The sequence below is a fragment of the Numida meleagris genome, chromosome 7 (genome assembly GCF_002078875.1).
Source record: "Numida meleagris isolate 19003 breed g44 Domestic line chromosome 7, NumMel1.0, whole genome shotgun sequence".
NCBI classification, from domain to species: domain Eukaryota; kingdom Metazoa; phylum Chordata; class Aves; order Galliformes; family Numididae; genus Numida; species Numida meleagris.
This window is the reverse complement of record NC_034415.1, coordinates 23,573,574-23,590,622: the sequence shown is the minus strand read 5'-3', so window position 1 is coordinate 23,590,622 and position 17,049 is coordinate 23,573,574. Positions and strand designations below refer to the sequence as shown.

Genomic DNA, 17,049 nt, shown 5'->3' with positions numbered 1-17,049 from the left:
GTATCACACATCTGCCTGCTAGGACAAGCCACCACAATGTGCACAGCAGGCTCCCCTGCAGGTTCTTCCTACATAGATGCAGGTCTCCTTCAGGACTCAGACCAAACCACTTGGGTGACCCACCACTGCAGGAACAGCCTTCCCAGACATATACAGACTGAAGGACCATGAAACAGTGAGGACAACCCAGCAGCAAGTGAAACTGCAAGTTCAGATTTTGTCCTTTCTTCAAGGAACTTAATTCTTCTGGAACCTGCTTTCCTGGTCAAGAAATCTCACAAAGCTGGTAGCAGTTTAGCATCTTCGAAACTCCCACCTTCCTGTCATTCATTCCAGACAGGCCAACGAGTTAGAAAGCCATCAAGCATAGAACACGCGAGCAACAGACAAGCAGGATGGAATAAGGACTTTTCTTAGAAAAGGATAAAAATAAGACAAAAAACCATTTGAAAACACATCCACTTGAATGAGGAACAACAATTATAAATTACTGGCAAGCAACAGACCTGGAAACAGGAGCCTCAAGTACAAGACCAGATTTATATAAAAACTTCTGTAAACAAAGATTGCTAACCTCCAATCTAGAAACAGCAACCACCACTATAGCAAGGCCACTAGTACTCAATACTACACTACAGCATAATCTGATCTGGGACAACCAAGCCCTACATGCCCAAAGCAGCCAGAACCAAGTGTTCTGCAGAACCCACGAAGCTGGGAGCACCAGCTAGCTTGCAATATTCCTCAACAAACTGAAGCAGATTAGCTAGGGGTATTATTATTTCCATAAAGTAGCATGCATAAGGTGAGTAAATCTTCTGTAATCTACAGCTAGACATAAAGCAGTGTGCTTTAGGATCCTGCAGCTCGTCTAAGAATGTTTCGAGGAGAATGAGGTTTGGAGGTCTTAGTGGGCAATGTGCACAGGAGACAGGCAAGCATTCCTTGCCCCAAGGGTGCCAGGCCTTTTCTTTTTGACCTAGGAAGCCTCTCCAATAACAGTGTTCCTACTGAATTAGGACCATTTTGATATACCTTGGAGGACTGGGATTCTGCATAAACAGGGAGCAACAGCTCAGCCAAAGGTAACCTCACACAGGCTGCTGCAACTAGCAAGGATGTCAAAGTGCATGAACTGGGGTGTGAAAACACTTAGTTCAAATTTGCAATTATACCTTCATATTTATTTGTGCTTAAGGAAAGGATACACAGTGAACAGGCTTGCAGGGAAGATAAAAATCCACTATATACATATTACCCACAAGAACACATCAGCAGGTATATTTGTCTTATAGCAAGCCAGTGCATCTTACTGAAAACCAGAAATAAAGGCAAACTTGAATAACAAGATGCAAGGACTCTAGCTATACATTGCAAGGAAGTATGGAGGACAATGGTTCAAATAAAGTCAACCGTGTTGGAAATAGTGCATGAAATCCCAGAAGTGACAAAACTACTAGTCAGTGAAGAGGATGAAAGGAACCAAGTGGAAGAAATCAATCAAGAAGAAAGATTTTTCTCCTTTTAAAAAAGGCAGGCAAGGGGCCAGATAACATAGGTGGACACACATGCAAAAAAAACAACCCCTACATTAGCTACAAGTACAGCAAATGATAAATTTGATAATAAACTTAGACACAGGGACAAATTTGCTCCAAACTAAGGAATGACAGCAAGCATTGAGGGGTGCAAACAATTTTTCTTGCACTGGAAAAAGAAAATTGTTCTAATGCAAATGGATGAGCTGATTAACAAAGCTTGCAGAGTCTGTTGTGAAAGACGGGTGAATGGAGAGAACCCGAGGGAGACACTAAGAGCACGTAAACCAAATCAGGGAGCAGCTGACTGCATTTAGAAGGAAGCAGCTATAGGAGCACTTAGAAACACGAAAACAAGAATATGACCTAGGCACAGTAAACATGCTGAAGTGGACGGGAATAGAAGGCATCTGTTCATTGTATTCTTGAACTGCAAAAGTATCAGTGTAGTTTCACAAAGACTATTTGTTATTATTATTACTTTGACAATCAGGAAGAGGTGGGGGATTATCAGAACTACTATTTTTTACCAAATTCTTACAAAGAAAACTTATGTAGAAGCTATATTTACTTTTTCCAGCACTAAAACCAACTGTTGAAAAGGGGGGGAAAACCCTAACTTACGGAAATCCCAAACTCACCCTCTCATGTATTAACTTTACATCATTATATGAACAAAGGCCACATATTTTCTCTACTGTGAGGATACAGAAGCATTTTTTCTTGAAAAATAGTTTACTACGTCATTGAAATTGCAGAAGCATCTGTGCACTTTGGGGACTTCAAACATTGCATCAATTATCTGAATAAATAATGAAAAGACATTGTGAATAAAATGTTTCATCAAGCCCCGTTCACAAGTCAATTGCTTTTTGAATCTAGTAATATACTGTAATATTTATGTGTTATTCCATTTTGCAGGAGGTTAAGAGTTTTCTGTGCTTCTATGCTACAGTTACTACAGTTTGGGGACACAAGCCAATAAAATACAAAAGGGTACAGGAAGTATAACACACACTTAGATCCTCCACTGTAAAGTCTCTTTCCACACCATCAACAAACAAAGGAAGTATCAAAACTTCAACTGCAAGCAAAGGGACACACCAAGTCCCACCAGCAGGTCAGGCCAGTGACCAAGACTTAATGCATTAAAACTGGGTCTCTGACAAGCAGCACTTGGTCAGGGCAGAGCACGAATGCCTGTTTGTTGAGCTGTCGTTTCCAAAGAGTCTCTGGCTGGCACCTGGAAACAGCACAAGCATAAGGCTGATTATCATTTCTGTAACCCCAGAGGAAAACGATCAGGCAAGATGTTTGAGTAAGAGCAACGCTGTTCGAAGGCAGCATTCATAAACAGAACAAAGACTAAACAAAAAGCTAAACAAGTACATCATAATTAACAACAACCACCAAACTTTTAATTAAGATATGCAAGAAAAATCAAGGAGAGCTAATTAAAAAACAAGCGCATATACTTCCTTAGAAAAATCTGAATTGGTACTGCGAAGCAAACAGGCTAATTGTAAGTGATCACAATTATTTTGTCACTGTTACACAGTTTAGGCACGATTTTTCAGCCTGCCATTTAATCCTGATCTTGTTTGTACTTCTCTGTTCTCTAATGTAAGATCCTCCCAGCTAAATTCTTCCAAAACTGAGCAAAACTGAAGAATACACCACAGAAACTTAGCTTTGCACAGCAGGCCGGTTTTGTAATTAGTTTGAGGCACTCTTTCCTGCCTAGAATGGTATTCTTCTCACAAGGTCAGAATTCTAATTATGGTGCACTCCCCCTATTCACCCTGAACAAATCCAGACCTTGCAGAAACAGGGCCCAATGCATGGCCACGTTAGGACCCCACACTCCACCTGTTTCTCTTGTATCCAGGCTGCCAGACCAATATAAAGATATGATGTGATTTCACATATTTATCTGGTAGGTACAAACTTCCCTTAAGGCTAAAAAAGAAGTTAAAGATAGTAATAATCTAACTGACAATATTAAGGTTTAACTTCTTTTCTCATATAGTACCCTACCATGGAAATACATCCACTTGGATTACTTCACCAATTCTTCAAAACGGTACCAGGCCAATCTGAACACCACCAGGTAGTTAATGCTGGCAGAAATGAGCCAAGAATGCCAACACAGAGTTATTTAAGAACTTATTTGCTACATATCTATTTCTAGAAAGTTAATAGTTTGTGGACTCCCAGCCATAATAACCCCAAGTATGCCTAAGGAAAAAAAAAAAATCAAGAAGGGCAAAAAAAAAAAAAAAGGAATTACCACACAAAATGCCAGAACGCCAACACCAAAATGATTTACAATTAACAGCCTCCACATCTCCTCAGAGCAGCGTGGAAATGAACCCCTCACGCTATCAAGACCAATACAGTTGAGAAAAGCCATATTCCCAAGTTATTTCTATGCCAAAACCCTACTTTTTAAAACACGGTCTTACATTTAATAGGAATTGATGGGCTGATGGAAGCCACGTGCAACACTCTCCCTGGGCCCATTTTGGGTGAGAGACCCTCTCCGCACAGCTGCAGGACATTAACTGCGCTTACGACCCCTCCTAAGTGTGGGTGCACATGCTCACACCTGCTCGCTCTCACACAGCCATAGGCCTCCATTTTCTCAGCCCAGCCCAAGGCTGCCCTGCTGCCACTCCTTGTTCCACTGGTGAAGGAAAAGGCTCGTTTCTGCACAAAGGCCTTGTCACCTGCACAGCAATAAGCCTCAGATATATTTTTTTAAAGCGTTAACTGAATTATTTTGCTATGATTTCTTTTCTTGCTTTCCCCTCAAACACCTCCAAATATTAACAACAAAATAAATGTTGTAATACTTTAGCACGTTTGAACGCTACCTAATTTAAAAATCTGATTTACTTCTCGTTGTTTAGGCGTCCCTACTATCCCATACATCACTTAGTGAGCCTCATCCGTGCTGACCGACCATGGGGTTTTGCTTCGGCTGTGCCGCAGGTTGCACCCCCCAGCCCTCTGCTCCTCACAGCGCTCCAGTATGCATCAAGATCTTCTAAACAAACAAATAAATGGAAACGGCTTAAAAGTTTACTTAAGTTCATAGCTGCTCACGCTGTTTTTTTTTTTTTTTTCCTCTCTCCACAAGGAGACAGGTGCTGGCGCACCACAAAGCCTCACCCGCACCTGTGCGGTGCTAACGCCACTCGCTGGGGCAGCGCGCACCACGAGGCGAGCGGCGGCCGCGCCAGGGCTAGCGAGCAGCAGCGACCTCCAGGTGAGGCACCGAGCAGCAAGACGGGGACCATGGCGGGCAGGTATCTTAATTAGAAACACAACAGTTGCACTCATCGCAGTAAGCCGAGACCGAGATGCTCGCAAAGTTCACTTTTCCCACCACTTAACATGCAGTATCTCAATGAACAGCGCTGCTGAGCACGAAGTGACCTGCTGCAAGACCTTAATTCATTACAGCGCCCTCCCACCCCACAAAGAAAAGTTTAGAGAACTCCCTGAATCCATTTTTCAGCCCTCTTTCATAAGCCCACCCAGCCCCCGCGGCACACCCCCCCCCCCTTTTTTGTGTTCCCCTCACGCAACCCTCCCCCGCAGCCCCCCCCGGCTCGAGCCTCACCGCGCGGTGCACGCGCATCTTCCGCCGCTGGCTGCAGGAGGCGCGGAGTCGGCGGCCCGAGCAGCGCGCGCGCGACGGTGGCTGCGGCGGCACGTGGCGGCTGCGGGGTCTCCCGCGCTGCAAAGCGGGGCGGGACGCGGCGCTACGCAGCGGCGTGAAGCGGCGCCGCCATCTTGTCGGCGGCAGCGCCCGGCGGGTTAGGGCTAGGGGGAGCGGGGAAGGGCCTTTTATCTCGGCGGGCGCCGTGGGGAGTCAGCTCCGTGGTCTGCGGCGGCAGCCGGGGGAGCTGTAGGGACAGCCGGGGCGGGGAGGGGAAGCCGCGTGGCTCGGTGAGCCCCGGGCGGGGTGAGCCCGGAGATAGGTGCCCGAGGGGAAGAACCGAGCCGGGGTAACGTACCCAGCGGGTCCGCAGGCTCTCCTCCCTCCCGGGGCCGCGACGCATCCAGGTGCCTCGCGGATTGCAGCTGGAAATAAATAAAAGGCGGCCGGTGGGACGCAGCGCGTGCAGACCCCCTGCCTGGGGGTGCTTCCTTGCCGTCAGTGACCTCCTCCAATAAAGATGTACAAAGAAGAATTTTGAGCAGGTTAAAAAGCCTCTTTTTCAATCAATGCTCAAGGAACGGATAAGATGATGTGACACAAATGTATGATCGTGTGCCACAAATAGAACATTGTGGGAAGCTTTCCCTTAAACATAAGCTTTGTCCTATATTTTTTCAAACAGTTTATTTCCTTGCTGTGTAGGTCATTCTTAACATTAGGCTAAATTTAGCCGAAGATGCACCAACAGCAGAGACAGACCTCCTCGGAAAGCTGGACTGGGCCCGCAGGCTGACTGCGTGGCCTGGGCGGGGGGCTGGCTGCAAAATATTTGCATTTTTATTGACTTATTCTCAGGAGCTTGATTAGGGGCAATAAAGCCTCAGCTATTTAAATAAAATATCTCTAGAAAATTAAAAGTTTACGGTGTGGTTTGTCTGGTATGCTCGTGCTGCAAGCCTGAATGCAAGCTGCGTTAATTTCAAGGGTATTTCTACCACGCAGAGAGGGAGGACTGTAGCCCTAACATCTCAGGGCTTTTGAAGATCTGTACCTGGGACTTCAAAACAGGGGTCTGATCTCTGCTTCCACTAAGGATGGCAGAATTTGTACTTGTTTATGGACTTTGATTTTCAGTTCTTTGTGTATAAATTTAGCTGTGGGCGGGGTATCCTCAGACAGATCTTTCCCTATATGCTATACATAACAGAATGACAGAAAGACGTACATGATTCTGTGTTAGATTGACAATGAATTGCATTTGCTAGCAAATACTGGATCAGATCCATCTGTTTCAGAAATTAGCATAGCAGCAATTTGTTTGTTTGGCTTCATCTGTCTATTAGTTTGGTCAAAATCCTCATTTTAGAGACAAACTAGCACATACAGAAAGGACCTGTGATATTGTCTGCGCAGGCATCCCGTGAAACAAATTATTCTAAAAAATGAGGTTATGAAATGCAATTATCAGAAAACTAGACAGAGCTAAATTAAGATTTTTTTTTTTTCTGGGAACAAGTTTGATTTTTTTTAGTGCGTTCTAACAGTCTTAACATATGAAAAATCTCATAACCCTAAGCAATATGATGATAGTAAGATACTTCTCTCTGAACCTAAGTTGTGTGGCTGTACTTGTAGATACACCGCACCTTTTCTTTCTGTATATTTTGACAGAATTAAGGAAATCCTTACTGACTCACAGCCTCCGCGGCCATCTTTTGAAGTGGTATTGATATTCTTAAAAAATTGAGAAGTCCAGTTTCAAACAGGAGTCAAAAAGGATATAGTCAGTCCATTAAAAGATACCATCTAATTAGACCGCAGCTTTTCTAAAACCATTTCATTCTGAAGTCTGGTATGCCTAAAGTAAATGACATCTTTTTGAAACTTGTGGGTTTGTTTTTTTTTTAATTTACAGTATATTGCACTTTTCTGCATTTCAGTTGTTTCCAATGATTTATTAGATTATTGAAAAAAAAATTTAAAACTATGCTTAATATTGGTTACAGTGCAAATATTTCTCCACAAGTGCGGGAAAAGGTCTGCATCGTGTAGTGAATGATCTTTATGTTATTTGCTTGTTGATAGGAGTCCACAGTCATATGATATTCCTAACTGTCTTTTAAGAATATAACAATAAATAATAACCAAAAACGTCTTCTGTAATCTTAAGAGTACAGGCTGAAACTGTTATTCTAAAAAAGAGAAATCTAGGTAGATCTGTGCAAATATGAAGAAACATGGATTATAATCAGTATGTTTCTTACAATGAAGAGTGCTAATATATTACTTAGCTATGTAATATGCAGAGTAGAAGATTTAGTTCATTTTCATGTTACTTCATTTCTTAGTTACACATCAAAACCACCAACAGAAACACCTTCTGAAATAAGAACTTACGTTTCTCCTTCAGAAAAATGAGTCCTATGTTGTAGGCAATGAAAATGCTGTGAAGTCTCAACTCAAAGGATGTGAGAGCTCATTCTACACGAGAATTAGGAAAGCACCTGTGTTGCTTTGTCTATGCACATCTGTCTCTACCTGAGCATCTAATTCATATTACTCCTCCCACAATCCGCCCCATTTCTTTGTCTAATCTGAGCACCCAACAATAGGTTCCATAGAAGTTTAGAAACCTGCGCTGAATGGAGGGGGCGTGATTTGCTAATGAGAAGTGGCTTACCTAGTTCACTGTTGAAATCATCTCAGTTTGATTATATTACTTTACGATGGAAAAGAAATACTAATGTCGGTGACAAAATCTAATAGCTTCACAGGACTATATGAGCGTGATGATGAAATTTCCTATTCAGAATATAGCACTCTAAACCAATATATTGTTAATGCATACCACTATTTTTAGAGTAAATAGCAAATGTTGTCAGAAGAAAGTATTTATGTGTTTTAAGCAATGGAGAGAGAGTACAGTTTTCAAGGTAAGCGTAGAAACCCATTACAAAGCTTATCTTTGCAGCTGACTATAAAAGCTATAAACACATAAAAGGCTTAAAGGACATCAGATACAAACTTTGATTCTTCACATAGTCAAAACTCCCATGCAACCAATGTTCAAACAATGAGTATGATCAGTAATGCTAATAAACTCCATGGCCAGATTCATTCAGAATTTTCATTTAAATCATGTTACAGTGTATTGAGTAGCAATTTTTAAAATTATAGTTAGATGTTGAATATAAGGCAACATGGTATTATAGAACAGACTTTATTGGGTGTTTTATTACTACATAGGAAAAGATGTAAAAATGTGGCTTCAGGACCGTGGCTTCAGGACAGCATTGTTTTGTTTATAATGGGAAGGTTAAGAGGTAATACTTGTGTCACAAGCGAAAATGGCTGAAAATCCTTCCAGCTAAAGAGGGATTGTAGACTTCTATACCAATTTCAGATTTTAGAGGGAAACTTTTTTTTTTATTAATCTTCTTGTCCAGCTCTAACCATAATACATTTAGCCAATCATAGCACCATAAGATTTAGTTAATATGTCTTCCTGATTTTTGAAAATATGCAGAGATGTGGCTGACTATAAATACTTAACATGACATCCAGTCATCATAAGCTACTGAATAGAGAGGGGATGAAAATGACAGTGGATCCCACTGAAGATTAGCCTTAAGGCTCTTGCTGGTTTTATTAAGATTCAGAATAGTAGGAGTTGGGAGGAAGAAATAAATAAAACATTTTTTTGGGAAAGCAGGTGACTTTATCAGAGCGCTGATTTAAACCATGAAGTCTTGTCTCTGATCGGTCCTTTAGCTGATCAGAAGAATATTGTTAAGAAGTGTGGTTGGTTAAGAACGCTCCACGCTGTCCCCCAAGTGGCATTTATCAGTAAATTCCTGCTTTTTTTTTTACTATTATTGCGCTTTCTCTGAAGTTCTCCACATAATTTAGTCAGTGAGTCTGACTGATTTATCACAGTCACTCAAACATGTTTTTACACCATTCATTAAATATTTCAGTACAGGTCTAATCTCATTTGGATTTATTACGATTTATCTTGGATTAAGCATTTATCTGCTAAGGATTTTGACCTATACTACGAGGTACTGATGAAGCATAGGAGTTCAGGAACTTCTAAGCACATTAGAATGAATCAGCAATGTTCTTTTTTAACACAGACTTCACACATTATCTTCTTTTTTCAATCAACTTTGCAACATCCATACAGATACATTGAATAAGTGTCTCATTTTCACTTAATACAGCCAGTAACCTGGAAGACTCTTAGCATCCAGTAGGAGGAAAGATGCATTTAATTAGGAGCGGCTTAAAAGATCAGGCCTCAGAACAACGTGATTTCTTATTCAACCTGCCTTCAACAACCAATATAGCATAATCATTGTTTTTTTATATACCAATTAAATGTCTTTCCTTCTTTTTGAACTGTATTTTGGCAAGTCTTCTAGCCCCTCTTTCTACTTTTTCTGGTTTGCACAGCCTGAAGTAGAAAAAAAAAAGACAAAGAATAAAATTAATTATCTATTTATTACCTTTCTGGTCTCTTAATATTATTTTTTTCTTATTTGGATAGGTTCATACTGCTTCCTCTACTGATATGCATGGTGCTGCACCACAGGAAGTTGAGTGTGGTATTCTCACGTGATTAAAAGAAATTAGCCTTTGGCTTTGGTTTGTGGCAAAGCCACCAGTGTATACCCAAAAATAACTTCTAGTTTTTTCCATACTTACTAATTTTGTATATTTATCATATTTTAGAATTCACATTTTATGCCACTTTAATTGCACAAAAGTTAGAGAATTCGAGTGGCCGCTTTAATTTTGTATGTAAGCTTTTCTCATAGCTTTTCTTTTTAATTCATGATAACACAGTATAAAGAGTGCTTAAGTACCTTAAGGCAGTCTTTGTTAATACTGGAAATCAGACATCGGATGTGAAACTGCACAATTTAACATGTTTACACACTCTTATTAAAGGAATTAGGAAGAAAATGTATGTTTCATTTCTAGTATGCATTTCTACAGTTTGCCAAATACTGTCACATTTAGAATGTGCAGTCATGTAACAAATGACTATATTGTAGTAGTATTAGTCATATTGAGGACTCTCCTTGCTTACCAGGGAGTTTACAGTATGGATGTAACTGAAGAGATGAAACCTACGATTGTAAGAGGACACTAGCTCCTGTACATCTGACTTCATTAAGTGGAATAATGTAATTTGATTGTGTTTTTCATGAGAACATTTCATATTTCTCATTTCTTTACAGCATTGGGGCACAGCATGTTTTGCACACCTTGCCATTTCATCATGGAAGGCAGTTGCGCTTGGTCAAGCATGGCAAACCTTGGTCAATCCATGCTGACTACTGTTTCTAATCACCTTCTCTTCCTCCTTCAGAAATTGCTTCAGAGGAAGTGCACTATTATTTTCCCTGAGAAAAGCAAATGCTGATTAGCCTGTAGGACTCAGAATTGTCCTTCTTTTCTTAGCAGTATGGGATTTGGGGTAGATTTGTGTGTGAAATCAGACTTCCACTTCACAGTTAAGAGATTTCACATAGTCCGTAGTAATATGCTCCATATAAACCAGGATTGAAAAGTCTATAAACAATTATTGATCTCCACATGCTACTGAGGAAATTTTCCAAGATCAGTGACAGCTTGGAATCACTGGCATTTTAAAATTATAGATCACTGCTTCACTTTTTTGGCATTAACAATCTTGCATTATGGCAATGAACATGTTAGATGTGCGTAGAAAAAAACAAAATGCTTTTAACATTTTAGTATTTTTTGTTTGAGCAATATTAAAGATAGAGATTTCCTGATACAATTCAAAATAATGGTTTTGTTTATTAAAGATATATATGCATTAAGATGAAGTTAGGGTAAGAAAAATGCTTGTTTTTGTGAAAAGAATATCTGCTTTCTCTACACAAACATCTCCTGAGGTTTCTTTTGATTCATACTTGATTATGTTAATGTCTAAATCAGGTTTTTACTCCTGGTAACACTGCAGAATGCCTACAGTTATAGAAGATTAAAAATAATATTCCATCTGCCCCATGTCCTTGGCAGTACAACTCAGTCATTTTTCTTTCTGAAATTATTTACAGTGAGGAGGATTGGTTTCAAGACATTGTCCTTGTAGAGGCTGTCAAAACCTCTTTGGTCAACTACTGAACTTCCCTATAATTCAGGAGGCACTGTGCACTTACCTCCAAAAGGGCAATTTTTACATGACAGGAAAGGGTGTGCTTATAATGTGTTAACAGGTCTATGTTAGCTGTTAGTACATGCTAAAATCACCTCTTTGTTGTTGATGACAAAACATTTGGAAATCCTGAGGTTGCTTCACGTTGCCTGAGGTAGGAAGGACCTAGTGCTGTTCCCACATGGATCCCTCCAGCTGGTGAAGGATCTGCTCTGATGCATTCTGAAGGACATTACACATGCCTTGGCTGGAAAGGTGGTGATTTCCATGTATTGGTTGGGAGAGATGAGAAGGGGAAATGATGGGAGTGCTAGTTTCATAATTTACAGTATTAGATTCTTGCGCCACAAAAACACATTTCACTTAAGTTTTAAAATTTGACTAGTAAGATTAGTTGGCTAATAATGTTTTAAGGCAAAAGGAATGTAATAGAATATGTTGTTAAATCTGAATCTGGAAAGAGCAAGCATAACAGGCTGCTTTGAACTAAGAACTTTGAATACAGACTTAAATTGTTTAAGATACAACAGAGCTTGCTTTATTTCTTTGACAGCGTCAGTTCATCCACAGTCTCTAATGGCGTGATATATGCAAAGGTATCTTTATTTCGCCATCTCAGTTTCTTTTAGGGAATGATTTGTGATCACTGATCTAGCATTAGGAGTACAGAGTCTTTCAAATTTCTCTTAAAATATGTGATATTGCAAACAACGGATATAAAATGAGATTCACACACATAGCTTTGCTCGTGGCCAAGAACTGTATTGCAATATGCCGGAAATCCAAACATCCTCCTACTCCCAGAGCCTTGCTGACAGATCTGCAACAACTTCTTTCTCTTGAAAAAGCTACATACAGAATCAGAATAAGAAATAGAGAAGCGTGCTTATTCTGAGAAACTAATTTAATCTATAAAATGGAAGGCTAAAGATTCCTTATCATTATGAAAATCACATTTATTTTTTGAAAATTCTACTGTGTCAGGTAACATATAGATTATCTGAAACCCCCCAAAAACATGAAAAGTAAACCTTGTCATTCTTGCATTCTTGAAACAGCAACAACAGCAACCCTTAGGATTAGTGTCATTGTTTTCATATATAGGCATTTAGACTGACAAATCGTTTGGTTTCTGCATAAGTACAGGGGTGTGCATTAATGGAACTTGATACAGAAATAGAACCTTAGTTCAGCAGATCCTCCTTTGTAGAAAAACCAATTAAAAAGCAAACACAGGGGAATAGAAAAAACAAGTAACTTTTATAGGAACGTATTTTTTAAACAGAGCATACTTTGCAAGAAGTGCTCCATTAGATAGTACATATTTTAATTAGCTGTTTAGAAAATCAAGTTGACAGTGTCCTTTAATTAGTAGACATTGACTTATTCCACATGTATTATGGCATAGTGAATCTTATTAAGATAAATGTTTCTCTCTGAAGATATGAAAAAAAAATCCACTATCATTTGTTTGCCTACCAGATTGCTCACCATCAATATGTCTGCTATTTAAAATGATGAATTTTAGTCACATATTTAATTAGCTAATAGCTGATCTCACTGTAGGGTCTTGATCCTCCTTACATGTATTCTTTCATCCTCAAAAAGTCTCTGGTTGTATCTTGTTTTTGAAGTTTTCTTTTGAAATTGTCCTTGCTACTTTCAAACTTAAAATGCAGCAAATTAAATTAATGAAAGTAAAAATTATTGTGAAAGCATTTAAGGTTTTGAGTACAGTTGTGTATACCTACTGTTCATTGTAACGTGTTGCTAGAGGCTATGGATTTAAAAAACCAAACGTTTAAAAATGTTAAGGTTAGTTTTCACTTGCATTGCTTCAGATACTTGGTCTGAGAGAAAATTATGTGCGCTTTTAAAGGCTATTAGCTCATTTACGGTTTCTGTGCATTTGCATACTGCTGCTCAGTGTGCAGCCATCTCGCAGCATTCATGTGGTTTGATGGCAACAGTTGGAAAGTACAGTGAATGTACTTGATTCTGTTCTGTGTCAAGATAACTACTACAAATAAAAAGATGTCTTCATAGTGTTCATGGACATCATTGGTTTGGAAGTGGACTTTTTGGGAGATACTTTGTTATTAGCTGTTCATGGCATATGACAAAGGGTACTTCTCCATCCGCCTAATAGAGCAACATTCAGGGAAACGCTCACTGAAGAGGGAGCGTGTGTCTGGCCTCCAAACCTCTGCTTTTCCCTACAAGGTGCAGTGATGCATCATGCCACCGGTACCAAGAGGATGAGCAAGAAGAAAGCTTCTTTGTTACAGAGATTGCATTTGAACAGGTTATAGTGACAGGTGTGGTGCTGCCAAGGAGAACCAGTGCCAGAGGTGCTGTAGCAGTCTGGGGCTTTCCTGTGAGTAACCTGGAGGCAGCTGGGAGGTTTAGGTAAATGTTGGCTGCCATCACTTATTAAAGATCTGAAGAACCTCTGCGAGATGGATTTGTCAAGGAACTTGTGACTACATGGACTTGTGTGCACCTGCCATTCAGCTTGCGTTAGCTTAACTATCTATCTATATATACACCCATAAATATCTGTATTACTTGTCAATGAATTTTCTTTAAAAGGGATCTTGGAAATGCTATATGGTTATTGATATGAGTCCCTCGTAAACTATTATAGGCCAGATTGACTCAAAATCAGGGAATTTGCTCTGTGAGGACAAAGGGCACAAAGGAGCAGCTAATGGATGGACTAATAATGCATGTCGGAATAGGGTGTGATATCCCTTAGGCTGGTTTTGCTGCTTTCAGCTTCCTCACAAACACTGAACAGTAATCAAGCTTCAATCTCTACAGAAAACTGACTATATTACTTAAAGAAAAGTATTGTTTGACCTCTGGAGCATGTTATTACTAAGAGAAGGCATAACTGACTTGTTGGATAGACAATTATTTGTTCTTGCAGTTGTCCTATAACAGCATGGATTATAAACCTTATATCCTAGTCATGCAGGCAAAACTCTGTTACCTTGGCCCCGCTATTTAATTAGCTGTTACAATTGGACATTGTTTATACCTCAATAAATGTTGCCTGAGTAAAGACTTCCCCTTACCCAATTATACCAGATGTTTTTTTTTTTATTTCTGTGAAGGTCCTAATTAAATAGCATCTATTCTCATGTTTGTTTTAAATCCTGGCTGTTGTTTAAATTTCTCTGCAATGCTATGCTGGGACATTTTACCAACATTTCTGTCACTTTATGGTTCACCAAATGGAGCAGTTCCCTTTAAATGTTCTTGCTTACTGTTAATCTCAGGTTTACCCCCACAAACATCAGGACCATATGTACTCATCTAAGCCTGAGACTTGGGAAACCAGGTCAGTTCATTGCCATAGAATGGGCTTCTCAAATGATGGAATAACTGGCAAGGCATAATTGTTCCTGCTGTTCACTGTACAGTGTGAAAACAAGTGTAAGGCAAGCGAGAACCTTGATGGCTGAGTCTCACTGATCTAAAGCCCACGCATCAACCTAACTACCAAAGGCTATCTACCTGCGCCCTTTGAATTCATTCTTTTGATACATTTAAAATAAAATTAAAAGAAAAAAAAAAGCCTACGAGTGCTCACTTCTGTCATAGGCTGATTTCACCTCTCTCATCTCTCCAGATGTACAGCACCTACATTAAAAGAATTTTACTCCAGTGGATGCTAAAAATGATTAAATATACAAGAGAATTGCAGAGTATGTAGAATCTTAAGATACAATCCCTAAAATACATCTGCAAATATAAGTATAGGAAACAGCCTGGAAAATAATAAAAATAATACACACAGATTCATGAAAAAAATCATATTTATTTAATATTTTTCAATAAATATATTAAAACATCACACAGTCTTAGATTTCAGTTTGAAGCAGCCACCAGGACTGTCAAAATCATGCAAACCTCCTGAAAACATCAACAAAGTAGCAAGGTATCATACATTACACCTTAGGTTTGAAAATTCCACAACTGTCCTCATCACACATTCAAATACAAAGAGAACTGACTCAGCCCTTCATCTTTCCCAGATAAAATGCGCTTATTTTGTGTAGCATGTATCACAGAATCACAGAATCACAGAATGGTAGGGGCTGGAAGGGACCTCTAGAGGTCATCGAGTCCAAGCCCCCTGCAAAGCAGGCTCCCTAGACCAGGTTGCACAGGTAGGCGTCCAGGTGGGTCTTGAACGTCTCCAGAGAAGGAGACTCCACAACCCCCCTGGGCAGCCTGTTCCAGTGCTCTGCCATCCTCACTGTGAAGATGTTCTTACGCGCATTTGTGCGGAACTTCCTATGCTTCAGTTTGTGGCCATTTCCCCTTGTTCTATCACCACACACCACTGAAAAGAGTCTGGCCTCATCCTTTTGCCTCCTGCACCTTAGATATTTATAGACATTAATCATATCCCCTCTGAGTCTTCTTTTCTCGAGGCTGAACAGACCCTTGAGAAAGGGTGTGTGCCTTTCCAATAGGAACTTAAAAATGAAGATTCTTCATTTCCACAAAACAATTTTTAAAAATTAATCTTGTAATAATAAGGGTTTGATTTTGTCCTTGGGTAACATTTATTTTTCCATTCTGCACCCAAGTGTCTGGCCCTGACCTTTCCCTTGGACGTCTTTCCTTTCCTCACCAATTGCAGGGCATAAGCTCATACTGGCAACCAACCTCTTTCCAACAAATCATAGAATCATAGAATCCTTAGAGTCTGAAGGGACCTCTGAAGGCCATCTAGTCCAACTCCCCTGCAATGAAAAGGGACACCACAGCTAGGTCAGGTTGCCCAGGGCCTGATCCAGACTCGCCTTGAAAGTCTCCAGGGACAGGGCATCCTGGAATCACAGACTCACCTGTACTATGTACTATGTACCTGTAGTATGGTTGTAATCTACAGACTAGGTTCCTTAGGCTGGCATTTTCTCTGTGTAATTAAACAGTACCGATACACATCCATGAGGACAATCATTAGGGCCCAATAGTTCAAAAATATCCATAAAATGTAAAATTAAATATTTTCAGGAGTGAAATGAGATAGCGCTTGGATTGCATGGGCACAAACTGATCCAACTTTTGTGATCATGATGCCTCAGGTTTCATATCAGTTATCTCAGCATAACTTTTTGATTATTTCTGAAGTCATGCACAGAACGAGGGGAGACACAGTCTGACCTTTCCAGACTTGCTGCATTTTAATTTTTCTTATGCTTTGAAATAATAAAGAAGAACCCAAGAGGTAATATTATTTTTGTGTAGAACATCTTAAGATATACTAGGCATGTTCAGAATACATTAAAGATCCTGTCCTGACCCAAGAAATTTACAGTCTGCTTTTATGTATTACATAACTAATGAGAGCAATAAATGCTAGGGGAATGGAAAAAGTGGAATGAGTTTACAATAATGAGATTATAGCATTTCTCCAATATGTATGCATGTTTTAAAATTCACTTCAACTTTGCTACCTCAGTATAGGCTTTGATTTTTCATTTTGGCTCTCTTTATCAGATTATATTTTCTGTCTGAATCTACCAGACCATAACATCCTGGCTAAAAACTCTGGCCAGACTTTTTTTTTTTAATTTGTTGTGTATTTTATTTTATTTGGATTGTACTTCTTCTGCTCTGCCATCACA

General features: G+C 39.7%; 1 protein-coding gene across 3 annotated transcripts in view; it reads right to left on the bottom strand.

The window, feature by feature from the left end:
• Positions 1-6,074, bottom strand: part of ELAVL4 (ELAV like RNA binding protein 4) — a 75,704-nt gene extending 69,630 nt beyond the window's left edge. For 2 of the 3 annotated variants that reach the window (XM_021405085.1, XM_021405089.1), the window contains exon 1: positions 5,564-6,074. In XM_021405085.1, coding sequence (XP_021260760.1) covers positions 5,564-5,608 — 45 coding nt within the window. In that variant the 5' untranslated portion in view covers positions 5,609-6,074. Of the gene's footprint in view, positions 1-5,166; positions 5,537-5,563 lie in introns of those variants that run through there. The other variant, XM_021405087.1, reaches the window with a different exon arrangement.